The sequence below is a fragment of the Rana temporaria genome, chromosome 2, assembly GCF_905171775.1.
Source record: "Rana temporaria chromosome 2, aRanTem1.1, whole genome shotgun sequence".
NCBI lineage: Eukaryota > Metazoa > Chordata > Amphibia > Anura > Ranidae > Rana > Rana temporaria.
In genome coordinates, this window is record NC_053490.1 from 234,886,744 (window position 1) to 234,910,769 (window position 24,026).

The 24,026-nt window shown below is 41.5% G+C and overlaps 1 protein-coding gene across 4 annotated transcripts in view; it reads left to right on the top strand.

Moving 5' to 3' along the window:
- ALCAM (activated leukocyte cell adhesion molecule) overlaps positions 1 to 24,026 on the top strand; it is a 165,167-nt gene that overhangs the window by 88,195 nt on the left and 52,946 nt on the right. For all 4 annotated transcript variants that reach the window (XM_040336627.1, XM_040336626.1, XM_040336630.1 and 1 more), the window contains exons 6-8: positions 14,119 to 14,301; positions 16,126 to 16,253; positions 21,506 to 21,635. In XM_040336627.1, coding sequence (XP_040192561.1) covers positions 14,119 to 14,301; positions 16,126 to 16,253; positions 21,506 to 21,635 — 441 coding nt within the window. The remainder of the gene's footprint in view (positions 1 to 14,118; positions 14,302 to 16,125; positions 16,254 to 21,505; positions 21,636 to 24,026) is intronic.

The window sequence follows — 24,026 nt, forward strand, 5'->3', positions numbered from 1 at the left end:
TCTACCGCATTCCAGTTGTGGCAGATGCCTGGACCCCTGCTGTGCACTTTGGTTTTACCTGCTGGCCCCTGCATTACCACATGGCACAATAGGGGCTGACAGGTGAAACCACAGTATGTAGTGGAGGATCCGGGCATCTAACACACCTGGAACTGCTAGATGTGAATATTCTGTCAAATGACTAGAACTGTTCAAAAGAGCAAAGATCCTAGACACCACCTGCATTATGCAAGGCATGTTGTGGTATTCTAGTTTGCACTTTATTATTTTTATACATTATTTTATTATGTTTTTATGGTTCCAAGTGGGCGTCAATTAATGGTGATACTGATTAGAAGAAAGTAGTTCAGTGTTTTTGTTTTTTTTTTCCCAGCAAGATTCCAAATTCTATAAATGTCTGCACTAGAATGAAGAGTTGCAAAATAAATTAGTGCTGTGCTGAGGAGTTCAGATATTTTTCTGCTGACAGAGAACTCATTTGTTTGAAGATCAATGTTTTGCAAATGTAGGAATAATTGTCCATATCATAAGGTTTTGTTCCTTCAGTGTGCAGATGAAGAGTTGTCTGCTCAAATACTGTTATCCATATTAAAATTAACACTAGCTCTGTGGAGGGACATGAATACTGCTCGAATTTCCTGTTTCTTTGCTAAATATGCATTAATTTGATTGTACAAACATTAACATCAAATTTTATGGAGGACAGAAATGTTCTGTAGGCAAAACAGATGAATCTGACATTCTGTCTCTGACTGGGAGCTTTGTAATGATTTGCATATAAGCCTTTCTGACTTGCTAACTAAAACTTAAAGCTGAACTCTAATGCCGCGTACACACGATCATTTTTCGGCATTAAAAAAAACGTTGTTTTAAAAAAATCAAATTTAAAATGATCGTGTGTGGGCTTCACATCATTTTTCGGGTTCTGAAAAACTAACATTTTTTTCCCCGAACATGATGCATTTTTTAACGACGTTTTAAACCATGTCGTTTTTCGGGTTGTAAAAAATGATCGTGTGTGGGCTAAAACGACGTTAAAAACCCGTGCATGCTCAGAAGCAAGTTATGAGACGGGAACGCTTGTTCTGTTAAAACTACCATTCATAATGGAGTAAGCACATTCATCACGCTGTAACAGACAGAAAAGCGCGAATCGTCTTTTACTAACTTAGAATCAGCTAAAGCAGCCCCAAGGGTGGCGTCATCCGCATGGAACTTCCCCTTTATAGTGCCGTCGTACGTGTTGTACGTCACCGCGCTTTGCTAGAACATTTTTTAAAAACGATGGTGTGTGGGCAACGTCGTTTTACATGCCGAAAAATGATCGTGTGTACGCGGCATAAGATTTAAACAAAAAATACTGTTGCAGTGCCTCTCCTTACTGAACTTGCAGGAATAGCCCTGTAAATCGAGGTGGTAGAGAAGAAAGACTGTAATTCCTAGATTATACCTCACTCTCCCAGATGTCTGTGCTCTTCTCTCTGGCGTGCAGAGTTATGGACCGGCTTTTATGTTCTTGCTTACATTGCCATATTTTGTATGTGATGATCTGTGAATCTGACTGCTGTCCAGAGCACCTTATGCCGCGTACACACGATCAGGCTTTTACCCGGCCAAAAGCACATCGGAATTCTGACGGAATTCCATCGCAGCAAGATAGAACATGTTCTATATTTTAACTCAGATGGAATTTATCTGAATTTCCGATGGAAATTCTTCTATGGGGCATACACACCGTCGGAAATTTCCTATGGAAAAAGTCCGTCCGACTTTTTCCATCGGAAATTCCGATCGTGTGTACGGGGCTTTAAAGAATAAGCTTTGGGGAATTGGTCAAAAGCATGGAGGAAGGCTGCTGATAAGTATTGCACCTTTTCCAATTTTATTAACTCTTGCCTTTCTAGTGCCTATAATTGGGCTGTAATTGATTGCCTACCTTCTTTTTTGGTATTTGCCAGAAATTTGTAAAATGTTAAATGGTCTCTTCTACTGATTGGTTGTATCAATAGAAGTGAAATAAATGAAATAAAGAAATACAGTAGAATTATTACATAAGGCCCATATCTAGTGATCACACATACAGCATTACAAAAATATGCATCACTTTAGTAATTATTATAATTGCAAAAAGTATTTTTCTGCTATATTTGAGTCCAAAATGATCTAAGACTCAAGTCCTCCACATGCCATTATTCTTGTGTAAAATTATATATATTAGAAAGCAACCATTCATTCACCTTTACCATGAAAAGTCCCACCCACTATCCAGACCTGCCACGCCTACATTCTTTTGCCCTTCCTCGAGGATGACAGTGGCGAGCCACTGAGAGGGCGAGCGGGCTTAGAGGACATTCAGACATCCTGCCCACTATTCAGACCTGCTGCATCTCCAAACCTGTGTGTAAAGTGGGGCAGTAAAGGCAGCCAGGTGGTTGCTGTGATGTGAAGGGGACTTTGGCATGAAGGGAGTACTGTGAGAAAAGGGACAGGAGTCTGCAATATAAAAAAAAGGACTGCATTGTAGAAGGGGGGGGGGTCTTTGATGAAATGGGGGGTCTGTGATGTAAGAGGGGGATGGTAATGTGAAGGGAGCACTGTTATAAGGATGGGGAGAGGGGGGGGACTATTATGTGAAGGGGATGGTGGTGTATGGATGATAGGACTGAGGGCACTGGTGTAAAGGGGGTGGGGGGGTGGGTGTGATGTAACGCTAGGTTCACACCTATGCATTTGCTGTGGCTCACGTTTGTGTGGACCCAGTAGCCCATTCAGTAGAATGGGCTGCTGTACCTACAGGAAATGTGAGGGAAAAGGTTCCTGCACCTTTTAAAAAAATGCAGCCGCTGGGAAATCGCATGGTGCTTTTGCCCCATGTGATTTTCCACACTGGAAATGTGTTGTGAGTGTGGCTACAGGACACAATTAAATGCGCATTGCACCACCACTTCCTGGACCTCACACTAACAGGTCCTGACAGTAGAACCCTGCATTTTACTATGAGGGCCAGGCCTTCATGTCAACCCACAAAAATCGACAACCCTAAATGTTTTCCTTCCCCCATCCCTACTTTCCCACCTCAGCAAAATCCTATCATTCCCCTGGGCCACCTTGCATATCACATACATTGGGGTTAATTTTACAGCTAGACCCTCATATCTCTTTTCACCCAACTACCCATCCATGCTAACACACCTTTCCACTCTCATGTCCAAATGGACTACACTTCCCTTGGCCGGGATGGGTAGAGCAGGGCTCAAAATTTCTCAAAAGTCTTGAGCCACTAGCCAGGCCTCAAGGGTTATTCGCCACTAGTTGCCCTACCCCGCTCCGCCCCTAATTCTGCCACTAATCACGCCCTCATAAATTATCTTGTGAAATGTTTTATGCGGAATTAAGTTACAAAAATAAATATTAACAACAACTTTATCAGTTCCCCTCAGCACAGTCTCACCTGTGCCCACCATTGCAGCCTTACCGTGCCCACCATTGCAGCCTCACCATGTTCAACATTGAAGTCTCACCGTGCTCAACATTGTGAACTTACCGTGCCCCCGTTGCAGCCTCACAGTGCCCCCATTGCGGATTCACCGTGCCTCTATTGCAGATTCACCTTTCCTCCATTGCAGATTCACCTTTCCTCCATTGCAGATTCACCTTTCGTCCATTGCAGATTCACTGTGCCCCCATTGCAGATTCACTGTGCCCCCAATTGCAGATTCACTGTGCCCCCAATTGCAGATTCACTGTGCCCCCAATTGCAGATTCACTGTGCCCCCAATTGCAGATTCACTTTGCCCCCATTAAAGACTCATGTGCTCCCATTGGCGGCCATATTATGACAGTAGGAAGAGGAGAGCTGTGGGATCGCTCCCACAGCCCCGCTTCCTCCTGACCCTGAGCCTGTAATAGACAGAATGCAGGTCCAATGCTGAAATGTGTTGTCTATTACAGGCTCTCCTCTTCCTCTATGCTCTCTGCCATCGGGGGGCGTTCACTGGGAGAACATCTCGCGATTAACCCCGCCCACCAGCGGTGCTCGCCCCCCCCCCCCATTTCCAGGCAGCCCAACTTCTCGCCAGACCTCATTTTCCACTCGCAAAATGCGAGTAGGCGAGTGGAAAATGTGAGGTCTGTGGTAGAGTATCGGTAGTGAAAATGTCCATCCTCCCAAAAATTCTCTATCACTTTTGTGTACTACCAATACCAGTCTGTCATATTTTCTGCATATCCTACAGCGCAGAACCCTCCAATTTATATGGACAAAAGTCAAACTTTGACTACCTAAATTAACTCTCTCCACGCCCCGCATTAGAGGAGGCCTCAGTGTACCAAATGTTACGAAAATATATATCACCGCACAGCTTGCACAACAACCTAAATACCACACCACAAAGGAAACACCCCTATGTGTTGCACTAGAATCCGTGGACTGCGACCCTCTTTCAACAGCAAATCTTCTCTGGCTAACACCCACGCAATGACTCAACCTTACCAACCCCATCACCAAACACAACCTATCCATCTGGGACCGACTCAAGAGTCGCCTCAGTTTACAATCCCCCCAACAACCCCCTACTGTCATTTAACCCCTCCTTCTACTCGGCTTGGTCTTCCCCATTTTCCTCTTCAGCCTGGACTCAAGCCAGTCTTCCACGGGCCCACCATCTTTTCTTACAAAGCTCATTCAAACCCTTTTCAGTCTTGTGTGATGCCCATGGTCTACCATCAACAGAAATTTTTTCTGTAATGGTAAAAAGGAATTTTCGCGACAAAAATTCAATTGCGTGTTAAGAAAAACGCGTGATTGTTGAATAAATAAATACACTTATTTTTGTATTTACTTCTAAGCTGCTCCCCTGTGAAATAGTGTATACCTCCTATTTAATGAATGGTTGAGTGATAGGGGGCGCTGTGGAAGATGTATGTCACTAGAAATTCTAGTGGTTGATACAAGTGGTGGGTGTAGCATATACTTAATATTCCCAAGCAGGTTAATTTAAAACAATTAGTGAATTATTTACTAACAGTGGAATAAATCAAAATTAAAGTGAATTGTATAACCCAAAAATAATTGAATACCAATGGTTATAAGTACAAAAAAATATTCATATAAATAACTAGAAGGGTGAATAATTTACATGTGCACAATTGCTATGCAAACACGAAACCAAAACCCAGATAGAAAAATCCAAATAAATAGTGATTCCTTGTCAGTGATGAGAAAACACAAAGAAATAAATATAATATCACAATTCTAATTAGTTGAATGCCACTGTGTATATTCCAAAATAGTTGCAGAGAAATCTCAATCAATAAGTGTCTTTGAGTGCTCCTTTACCATAGTAAACCATTGACACCCAAACATGCTCAATAATGGTAATGCGCTTACCAGAACTTGTAGACCTCTTTACTGAAAAAGATGGTCAAATTCGCTTATGCAGGATAATACCTGCATACATATCATACTCCACAGATAGTAGATAGACACCTTGTCCTCCAGTATTCAGAGATGCGACATGGAACAGAAAAATACTTGCATAGTGCAACCGGTTTTTATTATAAAAGGAGAGTAAAAAAACATGGGCCAAGTGGCCACTTATGTTAAAAAGTGCCCATCGCGGCACTGGGTCTGCAAACTTGTCAATACAAGCACGGACTCCTACACCTCCGTGTCGGCGTGATCGCATGCGTTCTACCATCAGCTGCTCGCTTCAGGAAGCTGGATGGTTGGGCATACAAACAGCGTGACCAGGCTACACCGCCGACGTACGTTTCGCAAGGATTACGTCTTCAGGGCGCGTGACGTAGCCTGATCATGCTGGAAGGAAATTCTATTGACCAGATCTCTGTAAATTTTAATGCAGTTCCCCTGTTCTACAGGGTAGTTAATATATAGGTGTTACAATGGGGGTTCCACTTTATTGGTTGCGCATGTATGTACTTGGGTAACTGCCGATATTCACGTAAACACTGATATAGCATAGAGTATTGTTCCATAAATCAAAAATGTTATACAAGTTTTTATGCGAGTATCAGCGTATAACTCAGTAACAGCTGTGCACAGCCATTCGTGCCTTTGGCTGGCTGTACAGGGCACCTCAAGCAGGGAAAAATATGTTGGACTTTATGCTGCACAGGCTCAGGTGTGTAAAATCCTGCAGAACTTGTGAATTTGCTGTATACATCTTTCTGCAATTTTACAAAAAAAAAATATTTAATGTGCCTTCCTTGCTACACAAGTCTCCAAATGTTTGTGGTTACCCCTATAGCAGGTGAGAAGCAATACTTATTGTTACAAAATCTCCAGGCACTTAAAATCAGCTTAGTTGCAATGTGATTGTTTGCAAAAGTACCTTGTAGATGTCACAGACCAATGGTGGTAAGCAGTCAGCACCAACAATGCAGATCAAATTTTGATTTTCTCAGTTATGCTGTTGGGTGTACTGACAAATATCCAAAAGTATCCCCAAGCAGGGCGACAAATGGGACAAGAAAAAAAACGTGTGTGATGTGGTGTCTTGATTTGACCTCCTATGCCTCACGTTTGCTTTTATTAATATCTCTGAAGGTTTATACTGTAGATGGAAAGTTGAAGTATGACTTTGTAAAGCGTGTCGTATTTGAACATACTAATAGAACGTTTGACTGTCAAATAAGAATTTCTTTCAAAATATCGAAGGATAAAAACACATCTCCCTCAAACAATTAGTGTAAAAACATTAGTCCTGCACTTTTCCATTCTAGCAATTCTGGCAATTTGTTTAACTCAGTCAATAACTGTCCCATATTGTCATGTTTTTAGTATAGCCCGTATGATGAGTAATAGGGCCAGATTCTCGTAGATCGGCGTATTGTTGTGCGGGCGTAACGTATCCTATTTACGTTACGCCTCCGCAACTTAGATGGGCAAGTGCTGTATTCTCAAAGCACTTGCTCCGTAAGTTGTGGTGGCAGAGCGTAAATAGGCCGGCGTAAGCCCGCCTAATTCAAATTTGGAACAGGGGGGCGTGTTTTATGTAAATAAATATGCGTAGGCAGGACCAGTCTTTAAAACAGTAAGGGTTATTACAGCAACACCAAGGGCATAACTTTTGCCCCGTCGCTTGGGAGGATGGCAGGAAAGGGATGTAGGCAGAATGCATAATTTTCAATTGCTGCTCTTGCCAGAATTTGTTGTTGATAAAGGCACAGATAGTGTTATATCCAGCAAGGATGTGATCCATGGTCTCTGGTGAGTTCAGTTCCTTAACCCAGGAGGCGGTTGAGTAGTAGTGTAGCAGTTTGATGAGGCAAAAGTTCATGGGTTTGTAGTTATCTGAGAGCTTGAGGTGGTTGTGATGCAAGAGCTTGTCCAAGACTGAATTGCTAAACCTACGGTATCCTGGTGGGACAGACACAATGTGTACAGCTTCTGCTCTCCCTAATCCTTTTGTCCAAGGCATGGTCTACAGCCCTTAACAGGTTTATATATATATATATATATATATATATATATTTATTATTATTATTATTATTATTATTATTATTATTATTATTATTATTATTATTATTATTGTTTTTATTAATTAAGCTTAACTGGTCAATTAACAATAAATAAATAGCATGAACAGAGTTTAGTGAACAAAATTAAGTAAACAACTGGTATAATAATGGTTTTGTCAATTGCCTGGAGGAATAAGGATGATAAAAATCTTTCAGCACATCAAGTTTACTTAAATATCCCCAGACAAGTAAGCAGAACTAAGTTGATAAACACAGAAATGGCAAGTATATCTTTATTGCTTTTTAATTGCTCACAGATGTAAGGGTAGTTTTCCTACATAAGCAAGTGTTCTAGTCAACTCACATAAAATATAGTTATTCTAATGTGATTGTGCATTTAAATCCTGAATGGCAAGCTTAAACATGTCACTACGACTATGGTACATTAAATTTGTCTGTAAAAAGCGCTAACATTCATGGGTGTATGTGTGCTGCTGCACTTCACAGAGAGATGTGCTACTAAACCTGAAGCTGAACTCCATGAGAACATTCAGATGCACAGTTGAAATACTTTGCACATTACTGCAACACAGAGATGTGAATCTGGCTCAACTGTGGTGTTTTGTGGAACCATCCATTTGAAATGGCACCCCAACAAACATTCTAAAGCAGGGGTAGGCAACCTTTTAAACACAGTGTGCTGAAAAATATTTTCAAAGAAATTGAGAGTGACTTTTTTGAATAACAAAAAAAATGTCAACTTCACACTCTCAATCAGGAAAAGGATTTTTTATAAAGTAAATGCTGTAAATTACCTCAGATCACTGCCCCCCTGCAATTCTGTTTCACAACTGTTCACCCCTGCTCATCTGTCCCACCACTGTAACCCCCTGCCCATCTGCCCCACCTCTGTAACCCCCTGCTCATCTGTTCCACCACTGTAACCCCCTGCTCATCTGTCCCACCATTGTAACTCCCTGCTCATCTGCTCCACCACTATTACACCCTGCTCTTCTGTCCCACCATTGTAGCCCTCTGCTCATCTGCCCCACCAATGTCCCCCCCTTTCTCATCTGCCCCACCACTGTACCTCCCTGCACATCTGCTCCACTGCCGTACCCCCATGCTCTTCTGTCTCACCACTGAACCATCTTCTCATCTGCCCTAGCACTAAACTTATTTTCTCATCTGCCCCACCACTGTAACCCCCTTTCTCATCTGCCCCACCACTGTAACCCCCTTTCTCATCTGCGCCACCACTGTAACCCCCTTTCTCATCTGCCCCACCACTGTAACCCCCTTTCTCATCTGCCCCACCAATGTGGAGTATATAACATGAGGTGTGGAGTATATGACATGCAGGACAACATGCAGACTGGGGTGATGTGGAGTAACACATACAGCATATTGTACAGTGTGAAGTATAAAACATACAGCGCAATATAAAGAGTGGAGTATATAATATACAGCACAGTCCACATAGCTGGGTGGTGTTAAATATAGAACATACAGTGCAGTATACAAATTAGAGTAGGGTACAGATTGCCCAGCAAATTAACAAATTGGAGTGGTATGAAGGCAAAAACGTCTTGCGCAGAGTGGAGTGGTATAGAATATGTACAGTTATGTACAAAGCAGCATAATGAATACAACACTGGGATATATTAAATAAAGCACAGCATACAGAGAGGAGTTTTATATCACAGGCCTTCACTGTGATTCCACATGCTCAGTGACCTATTACTGACATTAGCCAGCTGTAATCAGTGACAATGATAACATTGGTCAAAGCAATCTAACCATCTTGAATGGCTAGCCATACCACTGGGGCTTTAAAGGTCCTCTTCTTCAACAATAGGCTAAAACGTTTATTTGATGGGGTGGGGGCTTGTCGGACCCAAGAAAAAATAGACCTCCTCACAATGGCAAACATGCCATCTGTACCTTTGTAAAGCCTGACTGACTGCCCGGCCCGCCTCGCCTCTCTCCAGTCTCCACTCTGCTCTTACGTCCTCTCCTGGCGTCAGCCCCTCCCGCCTTTCTACTGATCTGATAGATAGTGGTGCGGGGCTGACGCCAGGAGAGGACGTAAGAGCAGAGTGGACATAGGAGATAGACGAGCCGTGCAGTCAGTCAGCGTGGCATATACAAACACTAGCCGCCTCTACTAATCTGACGTTCGAGTCAGTGGGCGGGGCTGACGCCAGGAGAGGCGTAAGAGCACGCAGAGTGGACACAGGAGAGAGGCGGGCCGGGAAGTCACATGGCACTGTAAAAAAAAAGGTACCATTGAACAGAGCGCTCTCCCGGGAGGGGCGGGGGCAGGGCTAGGCATCGATTATCACGGTCGCATGCATCGGTGCCGCATCGGGGGCACCCGAATCGCGATGCAGCGATTAAATTTGACACCCCTACTGTAACCCCCTTCTCATCTGGCCCAACACTGAACCCACCCCCCACTCATCTGGCCCAACACTGAACCCCCTTCTCATTTGGCCCAACACTGAGCCCCCCTTCTCATTTGGCCCAACATCTGCCCCACCGTTGTACCTCCTGCTCTTCTGTCCCACCTCTGAACCCCCTTCTGCTCATTTTTCCCACCACTGTACCCCTCCTGCTCATCTGCTTCACCGCTGTACCCTCTTTTCATCTATGATATGCGTCATATGCAGAGTGGTGAAAGGAAGCAGAGATGAGACACATCTACCTGTCCTGGCACACTCATCCTGCTGATCCACCTCTCGCATCCAGCCCACGTGCTTGTATGTGATGTATTTGATGTCACATACAAGCATCTGGAATGGATGCGCAATGATGAGCTCAGGTCAGGGGTATTTTCTGAAAGCAGTGGGCCTGTGTGCAGGATCAATAGGGCCCTCCGCAGCTGAGAAAAAGTGTGGTGCTCTGCACTGCAGCAAAAGTTGGGTGTGATTTTCATTGCGCCGAATACTAGCTGTGCTTAAAGGTGTGCAGAGGGGTTCAGTAGTAAGTGACATGAAGGTTCAGGAATAATTTCAACAGTAATTACATAAACTGTCACCTGATTGTGGTTTTCTCAATCACAGTGAAATCCCTTCTTTCTGAGATTGGTAGTGACAACCAAGCGAGTCATCTTCCTCCCAGATGGTGGACAGGGCTAGCAGGTCTGTGATTGGCTTTAGCAGTGGCCAATGACAGTCCTCTTCTTCCTGGAAACAGGGACCTGCAACAGAACTGCTCCCAATCTCTTCCCCATCACAAAAGCTGACGATCGAAGCTACAGCAAAGTTAAAAACCAAACATTGTTTCCCATCTTTTACAATGTGTGGGTGCCCTCCCCCCCTCAGTGCAGGTGCGGCGTGGGGAATTCTAAAATTGGAATGCATTAATGATCTCTCTGACACTTCCCTGCGCTGCTCTGCTGATGGGGAGGGAGTCGAGTGCCAGCAAAAGAGGCTTTGAGTGCCGCTAGCGACACCAGTGAAGGGGGTTGCCTAATCCTGTTCTAAAGCCAGCACAATGGACCTGCTATTTAGTGGAACACAACACACAGATGTAAATCGTCTGTGTTGTGGCGCTCTGGGAACATTATCAGTCTGTTTTCTTTGCTCTCTGCTTTTGTCAGCTAGCTCCAAGTGTTAAGCCTTGTACACCAATAGGATTTTCCGACAGGAATTGTGTGACAGGCTGTTGTCGGAAAATCCGACCGTTTGTATTCTCCATCGGACAATTGTTGTCGGATTTTCAAATGTTGGATAGCATACTTTAAAATTTTCCGCCAACAATTGTGTGTTTTTGGATTTTCTGATTGTGTGTACACAAGTCTGTTGGACAAAAGTCCAAAGTACAAACACGCACGCTCGGAAGCAATGCTCACCAAACACAACATTAGCATAAGGTGTCCAAGGGCTGGTGCTAAAGAGCTGAAAAACCACATAGTTTCATGTTTGTTGGTCAACAATTCTTTGCCGTTTGTATGCAATACAAGTTCCTGGCCAACGCCCTTCAGACAAAAGTCCTACGCTTTGTCTGCGGAAAATCCGATCGTGTGTATGAGACTTTAGATTGATTGCACTGTACAGTGAAGTAGATCCTGACTGGCATTCTCTACCGTGGTCTTCGTAGCAAGGTTGCGCAGGAGACTAAATAAAAAAAATATAGTTTTCAAAGAATACATAACTATATGTGGCGTGGTTTTTCTACATTAGGGCCGATTTACTCCATTGCTGTATGTAAGCACAAATGGGTTTTTTCCCCCCAATGGGCTTCCTAAGGCTACAAAAATAATGCATTTGCTGTTTCTGGCAGTGCACCTGACGCAAGCCTGTGCACTGGACTGCCATTCAGTATAAATGGCTCCAGTTTGCACCAACACACAAAGTGACTATGCACAACCCAGTAGACTTAATGGGGTCCTTAAAACCTATTTAGACTTTTAAGCCCTGTACACACGGCCAGAATCTCGTCAGGAAAAAAACGTTGTTTTTCCTGACGAGATTCTTGGAAAGAATCTCTTGCCGCCCAAGTGTACAGACACTCCATTCAAAAGAATCGTGGTTCTTTTGAATGGCAAGAACGTGGGGACGCCATCGTGTACGACAAGCATGCGCTCGTCTTATTCGATGCCGTCGCTGGCATCTTGCTGCTTGTTGCACCTTACCTATGCCTAGGAAGCTACCGCGCATGCGTCAAAGTAATTTCGAGCATGCGCGGGTTTCCACGGCGACAGTTGAGTATACACACTCGGGTTTCTCGGCAGGAAAACACTGCCGAGTATCACAACGAGAAAAGAGAGAACAGGTTCTCTATTTTTCTCGTCGAGATTATAGGCAGTTTTCTTGACGAGAAACCTGAAAGCCTCGCACACACGCTCGGTATACTCGGCAAGAAAGTTCTGCCAGCAGTTTTCTTTCTGGTTCTTGCCGAGTAAACCGAGCGTGTGTACAGGGCTTAAGTCTGAGGCCCCGTACACACGTCCGAGGAACTCGACGTGCCAAACACATCGAGTTCCTCGTCGAGTTCTGTGTTGAAGCCGCCGAGGATCTCGGCGAGCCAACTTTCCTCATTGAACGAGGAAATAGAGAACATGTTCTCTATTTGGCCCGACGAGTTCCTCGTCAGCTTCCTCGGTGAAAAGTGTACACACGACAGAATCCAGCTCCGATCGAGTTTCTGGCTGAATTCTGCCGAGAAACTCGGTTGTGTGTACGGGGCCTAAGGGTCTGTTCACACCAGGAATCAAATGGGAATGCGCTTTACACTGATGCTGCAGATCACAGACACATCTCGTTTGATAGTAGGTTTCCTACACTGCATTCCAGTGTGAACCAGCACTTAATCAGTTATATATGTTCCAGGTTTATTTAAAAAAAAGTGCAAACACTTACAGTTTATTTTCTTCAGTAAGCAGGCACAAAATGAGTAGAAAAGCCTGTCCTCCGCTGTGCTGCTGGGTAGGACCCTTTGATGAATTAAAGCTAGAGATCTCCAGTCAGCAGGGAGCAGCACTGCAGATAGAGCACTATTTCAGAGGTCTTTCTCCAGAGCATGCTGTCGGGGGGCACACCTTTGAATTTTCATTTGCCTACAATATGTTTATTTGATTTAATCTGAAAGTTTAAATGGGCTTTAACATTTTTCCTATTTCTGTAGTACTTTGAAGGGTATACTTTTTATCATGAAATAGTTTTACCATACATCAAGGTAAAAGTCTGTTTTTTTTTTTTCCCCCAAAACGCTGCTGCCAAGAGGAGACTCCTCAAGCCTCGTACACACGTCCGAGGAACTCGACGGGCGAAACACACCGGTTTGCTCGTCGAGTTCCTTGTGAAGCCGCCGAGGATCTCGGCGAGCCAAATTTTCCCATTGCCGTCGAGGAAAAAGAAGACATGCTTTCTTTTTGGCCCGACGAGATCCTCGGCGGTTTCCTCGTTGAAAAGTGTACACACGACCGGTTTCCTCGGCAAAAAAAACCCAGCAAGCTTCTTGCTGGTTTTTGCCGAGAAACTCGGCCGTGTGTACGAGGCCTAAGAGAGTTTGCAAAATGTGCTGTGCGCATGAGGCCTAAAAGAAATCTATTACTAAGCTATGTGTCAATCTTTGACTCCAGGGCCACATTAGTTCCTGTGCAGTGCCATCATGGTGGTTTTCTGCCCATAACATGTGATGGACTCCAGGGTTCAAAGAATAAATGCTTGTATATCAGTATTAGGCCGAGAAACTCGACGGGCAAAACACATCGTTTTGCTCGTCGAGTTCCTTGTGAAGCCGCAGAGGATCTCGGCGAGCCAAATTTTCCCATTCCCGTCGGGGAAAAAGAAGACATGCTTTCTTTTTGGCCCGACGAGATCCTCTGCGGTTTCCTCGTTGAAAAGTGTACACACGACCGGTTTCCTCTGCAAAAAAAAAAAAAAACTTGCTGGTTTTTGCCGAGAAACTCGACTGTGTGTACGAGGCCTGACTCATCTTCTAAAAACTGCATTATGTTCATCATATACTTAAATTTGAACAAGATCAGTTTTCAACTTATCATAGACGATATACTGTAGTAATGGAAGGCAATGTTCGTGCTGATTTAGGGACCAGATTCCAAAATACGAGAATTTGAAAAAGAATATTTTATATTTTTTAAATATTTTTCTGTTTTTCTTATTTTAGTTGTAACTATGGAGTGGTGGAAAGAGAAAAACTCAACAAGTGGTCTTCATAGCATGCGATCAACGTTGGAGTACATGTCAACAAAAGAGGATATAAATGCACAGTTTTCATGTGCAGTGACTTTTTACATGCCAGATGGGCTGGCAACTATGAATTCTGATCCAGCTGCATTCAATATTTACTGTAAGTACTATTTTTTTTCACATGATACTGATATTTTCAGTGATCGTATTTAGGATGCATGCCCTTTTAGTGGTTAGCTCTTGAACTGCTGGCCAAAATAAAGGGTAACTATACTCTTGTGCAGTTATGCTTTAAAGTAAACTCCAACAATAAAGGGAAAAAAAATGGGCCTCCAGGCGGTTCAAGCCATAATGTACTAGTATGCTCAGCATTAAAAACAAACCTACCTTAAAACAAAGCTCTCCAGCAGTGCACTGTCGCCACTTCCATCTCAACCCGGTCTTCCTTTTAGATTAGCACTCTTCGGTCCTTTGAATGGCCGAGCCGCGATAACATCATGGTTGCAGCACAGCACTCTCAATGGACGGCATACTCCAGTCTGTCTTCTATTAAGAATGCAGTGTACATGCAACAGTGACTTCACTGGCTTCTACAAATGTGAATACCGTATATACTTGAGTATAAGCCAAATTTTTCAGCACATTTTTTTGTGCTGAAAAGGCCCCCCTCTGCTTATACTCAAGTCACCTTTTTGCGCCTGATCTCCCGGATTTTGGAGACCCGGTACTGGCCGAATTACCGGCCGAACTTGGCACACATGTAGCCCCCCTCTTCCTCTACAAGTGTGCAAAATTTGTTGACCGGGGGACCTACGGCTGGGGAGCACCGATTTTTCAAAGCCTGGCACTCCTTCCATAGACTCCGATGTTAAATATCAGTCTAGGCATGGGCACAGTGAGGCATGCACATGGACACAGTGAGGCATGCAGATGGACACCCTAGGCTTATACTCGAGTCAATAAGTTTTCCCATTTTTTGTGGTAAAATTAGGTGCCTCGGCTTATATTCAGGTCGGCTTATACTCGAGTATATACGGTATCTCCTAAACAAACAAAAAAACTCACACTCAAAATTTAGCTCAGATGCATCCTGTTTCCACTGATCACCCTTGAGATGTTTCTACAACTCGATTGACATCCACCTGTGATAAATTCAGTTGTTTGGGCATGATTTGGAAAGGCACACACCTGTCTATATAAGGTCCCAGAGTTAACAGTGCATGTCAGAGCACAAACCAAACCTTGAAGTCAAAGTAATTGTCTGTAGACCCCTGAGACAAGATTGTATCGAGACACAGATCTGGGGAAGGGTACAGAAAAATTTCTTCAGCTGAACTCGCACAATTTTATTCCTGCATGCGAGTCCCAAATTTGGAGGCAGTTTCTGCACAGATGTCAATGCAAATCGCCAAAAGCAGTACAGGAACTACTTTTGGAAATCGGTGGGGCGTTGCACCGATTCGAATGCTGTCATTACCGGCAATTACTGCCAAATCGCATCAATGTGAACCAGGGCTAAATCTGAAACTTAATGCATTGCATTCTACAAATATTAAAGAGAAAGACCACCCAGAACAGATATTTCTATTTTTCAATTCAACGACAGGTTTACTATACCAAAAGAAAACTTGGATATCAATATTTCTTAAAATAACTCTATAGAGAGTGTGAATCTTTGCTTTGCTAGGGGTAATCTCACAAGCTCAGTCTGAGAAGATGAAATACAGCAGGTAGTAAATTAAAAGATAATGAGTTTCTGTGTTTTTTTTGTTTGTTTGTTTTTTTACTCACAGGCATGTTTGTTACCCCTTAATTAGGAATTGTTTTCTGTGTAGTAGGGTACCGTTAACTTTAATTCATGTATAAAAGATATATTAAAGCAAATACCTTCCCATTCTTAATGCAAAAATAATATATAAATCAGTAATTTAAATTGTATATTGTGTGAGATAAATTTGTTTTAACATGTCCATTCATTTCTCAGATCCTACAGAGAAGGTGACAATTCATGTACAGTCCCCCAAAAAGACAATAAAAGAGGGAGATAACATCACACTGAAATGTATAGGGAATGGCAATCCCCCTCCGGAGGAATTTTTGTTTTACCTTCCAGTAAGTTTTTCTTTTTCTTTGTATTTTTCGTATTGTTTTAGCAATTGCTTACAAATTATGCAGTAATTTTATGCTGTTCACATAGGCCTTTAGCACAATGTTATCTGCACTGCCAAGTAGTGCATTTGGAATTCTAACAGCCCCTTTATAGTATTTGGATAGAAGGAATGTGAGCCTATTGCAAAGGAATTTTATATATTTCCTCTGTACTCCAGTTTTATATGCTACAACTGTGTAATACCGGTATGATATAAATGGGATTTATTTTTTTACATCATACATTTATATCAATGATATAAAAGTAGGAGGAAAAAATAAAAATGAGACCAGCTATGGATGTGGTATATGTGGTGTGATTTCTATAAAAAACACATATTGATTAGGGAGAACAATGAAAAGAAAAAATGTCTGTGGATGAATCTCTTCATTTAAGAGAGAGGACGTACAGTAGTTGTCCTAATTTTAGGAATAGTCCACCAACATTTTGATATTCACGGTTTATTGTAATAGGGAAAAGAGGGTACCAGCCACATGTGCAGTTAAATGGAATGTAGGATATTTTGGACTTGTTAGCCTGGCATCCTGCTTCACCCATGTAACCTTCATGCACCATACTCTTTGACTGGGTGTGATACTAGCCCATTTATCCTTCAGCTGATATCAGCCTTGAATATTAGAAGTTTTTTTTTTTTTTTTTTTTATTCCTACCACTTTACACAGAGCAACTAGTGTAAGCTGAAATTTGTTGCTGAAAATATAATCTGCAAATAATAATGTCACTCACAACCCCCGCCCATTCTTTGCACCCCCAGTTCATGACTACTTTATATATTGTAAAAAAAAAAAATCGGGGGGGGGGGGGGAGGTTTCCTCCTAAAACTTACATAAAGTTGAAACTGTAGTCCAACTCAGTCATCTAGCAATTATTGCATAAAGTCTCAATTACTATGGTATTTCTTTTTTACTGTTTTATTAATATTTTTAGAAATAGTTAAAAAGGGTTACAACAAATGGCAGGTTGATTTTTTATTTTTTGCTAGTTTTGTTCCGCTAAGGAGATTCCCTTCACTTCCTGTCTTGGAGAAGCAAGAAGAATAAATGAGAGGAAACCTCTCCAAAGTGAACGGAATTCCCATTTTAGAGAGTTGTCTTAGGAACAGGTGTCCCATTTGGAAGATTTTCCCTCGCCTCTTGCTCTGGTGACCATTCTAAAATTTAAAATTTCCCAATACTTTCTGTTTCAATGACAATGTTCACTGACAGCAATAAAAACCCAACAGGGACACAGACAGCAATAACAACTTTGAAAGGAGGTCCAAACCTTCTTCACCCTGCTTTACTTACACTGTAGGACTAAAAAGCCTGTTTATAAAAAATGAAGAAGCAAAAGTAGCAACAAAAGTGAATTTGCGTTACTGTTTTCTATCCTTGCATGTATCCAAGCATTCAATGCAGAGGCTAGTCACTATGTAAAAGCAGCCCTCTTATGCCAAGTCCTATAGAGCAGGTGCATATATTTGTTCTAATGCTACAAAGCGCATTGAGACTATGAGGTTGATTTAGATTATGCACTTTGCAAAGTGTAGTTGCACTCTGCAAGTGCAGTTGCTCCAGAGCTTAGTAAATGAGTAGAAACTCTGCTGACTTTCATTTTCCAAACATGTGCAGGCAAAAATGCTGTTTTTTTATTTCCCTTGCTCGTGATTGGGTATTCTTTGCAAAGTGAAGCTTTACATGATTTACTAATCTCTTGAGTGCAATGTGAGAGTGCAACTGCACGTTGCAAAGTGCATAGTCTATTTGCCTTTAGTAAATCAACCCCTGTATTGTCATATTTCCACACTACTTTACATAACTGTGCTGAATAGCTTAAATTTCATGACCTGAACCAAATTTGCTTTGTATCACCTGGGTTCAAGGCTCAAGTATTCGATAAACTTGCTGTCATGTATCTTGGAGAAGACTTCAGAGGGTGTGATCCACCAATTGTTATCTATACTTTCTGGAATGTAACCAGTTATGGATGCAAATTCAGATTTGGCGATGTAGGTGACTTGCCACAATTCCCAGATTTATTCATTCAATTCAATTGAACATTTTTTGCCTAGGTTTGCACAAATATTTATCTAAGACAGGATTCCAAACAAAGCGTTTTATTTGTGGCCAAAATGGAAGATTCCAACCGCTGGTTTTGTAGCTTTGCGTCCTCTTCTGGGGTTTCCTGCCTTGGTGATACTAGTCATATGAAGAGAGAATGAATAAAAATGTTCTCAATAGAGAAAAAATGCTTTTGTTCGACTTCAACCATTGTAGCAGGTCTATTAATAAAATATATGTCACGTGGCAGGGCACATGTTATATTTAACTAATCGCATTAATCTTTAGGCCTTATACACACTGGATGTTATAATAACTTTATAAAAATGGCAGTAGCTTTGCAGTTTTTCAGCATTTTTGCAAAATAGTTTTTTAGTGTTACAGTTTTTAAGCTTTTTTTTTTAATCGATGGGATCAAAAGCATTAAATGCTGGTGAGCTGGGTTTTTGAGCGTTTTTCTGCATTTATTGGCAGCTGAAAAACTCCTCACAGAACCCACTAGTTTTGGTGTTTTTACAGCCAAAATACACCCCAGCCAAAAAACAGTTGATAACAGCTTATGCTGGAAAGTTTATTGACTGTAGAAAAAAACGTCTGACTCAAAAACAGCAGCTGTAAAAACTTCCAAAAATTATCAGTGTGCACAAGGCCTTAAAGTTAATAAAGAAAAAGGACCTCTTTCTTGCCCCAAAATAATAATAATAAAAAAAAAAACAATACTGAGCCTGGACTCCCTCAGTTGACAACAAGCTGAAGTTTAGCTTCAATTTGTTAGTGTATTTAAATCTGGTAGTACATCTAACATTCCCCTCTCCCCCAGACTGACAATGCTGTTGTCCAATGGTGCCTCTTCTGCTCATTCATTGTGAGTGGAGGTGCTCTTAGACCCCTTTCAGACTGAGGCGGGTTTTAAGGTACTTTAGCGCTAGAAATAGCCTCTGAAAAGCGCCTGAAACTGCCCTCCATTCATTGCAGCGTGTCTTCACACTGAGGCGGTGCGCTTGCAGGATGTTCCGAAAGGTCCTGCAAGCAGCATCTTTGGGGCGGGTTGGTAGCACTGTAAATAGCGCTCCCAAAATGCCCTGCTTATTGCAATTAATGTTATGTGGGAAAAAAAAATGCAGCCACCAAATCTTATGATTGGTAAGCGACAAAACTGTATTATACATTTTGGTTTTAGGTTTAAAAGAATTGTAACTGCAGAAGGTTGTTTATCTTAATGCATTCTATGTATCAAAATAAAAAGCCTTCTGTGTGCACCAGCCCCCCTAACACTTACCTGAGATCCCTCTCTGTCCAGTGACGTCCACGAGTGTCTTGGCTGTCCAAGAGTCTCCCTCCTGATTAGCTGAGATAAAGCAGCTGCATCATTGGCTCCTGCTGCTGTCAATCAAAATCAGCTAGCCAATCAGGGACAAGAGTAGGTGGGGCCAGGTCAGGGCTCAATGTCTGAATAGACACAGGGAGCTGTGACTCAGTTTCGGGTGCCCCCATAGCAGGCTGCTTGATGTGGGGGCACTGAACAGGAGGGAGGGGCCAGGAGCAGCGAAGAGGGACCAGACAAGAAGAGAGTAAGAGGTTTGCTTCTTCATGTCAGAGTGGTCCCCTTCGTGACCGGAGGAGGTATGTTCAAAAAGCAGCAGAGAAGGTGCAGGAATCGCAAATGCACAGAAAGAATGTAAAAGAAGAAAGGAAATTGTTGCACTGCAGGCTCTTGGACTAAAGCTGTATATCAGCCGAAATTAGAAAGGAAATTGTTGCACTGCAGGCTCTTGGACTAAACTGAATATCAGCTGAAATTATAAAGGATATTGTTGCACTGCAGGGTCTGGGACTAAAGCCGAATATCAGCTGAAATTATAAAGGAAATTGTTGCACTGCAGGCTCTGGGACTAAAGCCGAATATCAGCTGAAATTAGAAAATAAATTGTTGCACTGCAGGCTCTGGGACTGAACCGAATATCAGCTGAAATTAGAAAGGAAATTGTTGCACTGCAGGCTCTGGGACTAAAGCCTAATATCAGCCGAAATTAGAAAGGAAATTGTTGCACTGCAGGCTCTGGGACTAAAGCCAAATATCAGGCAAAATTAGAAACTAAATTGTTGCACTGCAGGCTCTGGGACGAAACTGAATATCAGCCGAAATTAGAAAGGAAATTGTTCCACTGCAGGCTCTGGGACGAAACTGAATATCAGCCGAAATTAGAAAGGAAATTGTTGCACTGCAGGCTCTGGGACTAAAGCCGAATATCAACAGAAATTAGAAAATAAATTGTTGCACTGCAGGCTCTGGGACTAAAGCCTAATATCAGCCAAAATTAGAAAGGAAATTGTTCCACTGCAGGCTCTGGGACGAAACTGAATATCAGCTGAAATTAGAAAATAAATTGTTGCACTGCAGGCTCTGGGTCTAAAACTGAATATCAGCTGAAATTAGAAAGGAAATTGTTGCACTGCAGGCTCTGGGTCTAAAACTGAATATCAGCCAAAATTAGAAAGGAAATTGTTGCACTGCAGGCTCTGGGACTAAAACTGAATATCAGCCAAAATTAGAAAGGAAATTGTTGCACTGCAGGCTCTGGGACTAAAGCTGAATATCAGCCGAAATTAGCCAGCATAGTAGAAACTGTCCGACATTCGGCCCATGTGTACAGCCCCTTGTCTGACAGAAGCCGATCACACAACAGGCTTCTGTCGAACGAGCATGCTCTGGAAAACCATCAGCCAATCGGAATCTGATCAGCGTTTGCAGCCAGTGGCAAATTGGTCTCACCCTCGGTCCCCCTGTCAGAACACAGCCCACTGGTTTGAATAAAAAGGAACGAATACCAGGCAATAGTTTCTTCTATAACAAGTAAAACAATGAGCAACACTGTAATGATATTACCAAATACCAAAAGACTAATAATGAGGTGCAGCAGTGCCTCACACTGCTGATATACTGTACAGCTACAGGGCTGAAGGAATTTTCTTAGGAGGATTTTGTCAGGAAACTACTTGGTCACATTTAATATTTCTAGATGTTCCCTAAAAGATAAATCTTCAAGTTTTGAGCTTACGTCTATGTTAAATAATTTTTTTCCCTTTTAGACTAATTAATTATTTTCTTGATCTAATTTACATATAAGTAATGACTTTCATGTTTTTTTTCCTAGGGTCAAGAAGAGGGAATACGTAGTTCAAGTGCCTACCATATAACTGACATAAAGAGAAATGCAACAGGAGATTATAAATGTTCTTTGTTAAATAAAATCATGATTGCTTCAACAATGGTAACAGTACATTGTAAGTAAACTTCTATTTCATTCAAACCTTAAATTGGTTTTGTCATTTGCTTAAAGTTTAACTGTTTGGCTTCTAGGTAATTGAAATACAGATTGGAATTTTTTAATTATTATTTCTAAAGTAATTTAATACTGAGGTCAGCTTTATGTTATTAAGCAGGCACATGTTATGAATTTTTCCTTTTTATCATTATATTTATTTACATACAGATACAACATTCATTTTAATGAAAATATGGCTTATTAATGGCTATATTTTCCTGTGTATGTTAATGTATTTCTTTATTAATATAAATGTTATTTGTGCTTGAAATTAAAATATCTCAGATGCTAATTAGTTTTGATGTTTTGTGAAAAAAATCTTTGTTTAATTTGTAATGCTTTAATATTTACAGTATATAACTTTGTCGTATTTCTAATAGTTAATAAGGGCAGGGCTTTTACTTAAAACTTTAACATAACATGTTTTGCTCACTGTATTGATTGTATTATTAAGGGCCAGGCTACACTTTATTTGTACCATATTAATTTCAAGAGTTAGTCCATCTTGACATCACGTATAATGCCGCGTACACATGGTCGTTTTTCGTCATGAAAAAAAAAATGTTGTTTTTCAGCATGTCCAAAAAACAAAGTTTTTCCAACTTCATCATTAAAAACGATGTTGCCCACACACCATAATTTTTTGAAAAATGATGAACAAAGCGTGGTGACGTACAACATGTACGACAGCACTCTGAAGGGGGAGTTCTATTCGCCTTTGGGCTGCCTTTAGCTGATTCCTTGTTGGTAAAAGACGATTCACGCTTTTTTGTCTGTTACAGCGTGATGAATGTGCTTACTTCATTATGAATGGTAGTTTTACCAGAACGAGCGCTCCCGTCTCATAACTCGCTTCTGGGCATGCGCGGGTTTAAAACATCGTTTTAGCCCACACGATCATTTTTAACACGAAAAACGACATTTTAGAAGCCCACACACAATCATTTTAAATTACGTTTTTAAAAACGTTGTTTTTTTTCATGACGAAAAACGATCGTGTGTATGCGGCATGAGTCATCGGCAGTCTCTGGTGGGTTGAGCCAAATGCTGCCATTTTACATTCCTTGGGAATTCCTGACTCCATTCCCAACCTGAAGTTGTGGGTGCTTCCACTTCTTTTCTATTTTGTAAAATAAAAAGTTGACTTGGAAATCTAGCAGAGTGGAATATCCTCATAAAGTCTGTGGAAGATGTGCAGGCCAGTAATAAAAAAAAAAAAAAGGAAACCTAACCAGTGGAGCTCCTAAAATTGGAATGATTAGGTTTGGGATGAATGGTCGAACAAGAAACCAAGCAAAGCATTAATTAGGACAGTAATTTCACTGTTAAAAGTCCAGGATGGCAAGTTAACACAGGTCCTGATATCCCTACTGGTTTTCCACAAAACTGTCCTATATGATCATTGATTAAAGATTGGAGTGTTTTTTCTTCCTCAAGTATTTCTCTGTAGTTTGGATAAAATACTGGAACTGGTAAAAATGAAAAGGTTTCAATAGATGAACTGCCTTTTTAAAGCTTATGTAAAGGCAATTTTACAAAGCAAATGTAGATATTATAAAATTACAATACAGTATATGAACATAAAATATGTTTATGTATTTGTTATCTTTTCTTTATGTTGGTCTCATAAATAAAAGCTTGTGAATGTGCAAAAAATAAAATATAAAATAAGAGCCTAGGAATGTGTCTGTTTTTACATTCTGGGAGGTTTTTGGTTTCCCCCTATAAGACCTGTTGCTCTTTCTGATACACCATCAGCATAGACAAACTAGGTGGTGAATTTGACAAAAATGTTATATAGTACCGTATTTATCGGCGTATACCGCGCACTGGCGTATAACACGCACCCCAATTTCAGAGGGAAGTTTCAGGAAAAAAAACTTGTTTTAAAATTTTGCAGCCTATGTGCCCATCTTCAGCCTAGATGCAGCCTATGTGCCCAGCTACATATTTACAACTTACAGAGCAGATTAATCCATAGTAAGCCCATGCAACTTTCATTGATATGAATTTAATCTGAGAGTCCTTAAAGCAGGGATCCTCAAACTACGGCCCTCCAGCTGTTGTAGAACTACACATCCCATGAGGCATTGTAACACACTGGCATTCACAGACATGACTGGGCATGATGGGAATTGTAGTTCCTGAACAACTGGAGGGCCGTAGTTTGAAGACCCCTGCCTTAAAGCCAAGCTACAGATACAGCCCAAACGGTTAAAAAATTGCCTCTTATTTACTCCACTGCCATTAAAGCTAAAAATACAAATAGGGTTATTATCAGATAAAAAGTCAATAGAGAGTAGAGGGTTTCTGGCGTCTGTTTATGGATTAGTCCATAAAAAAATAATGG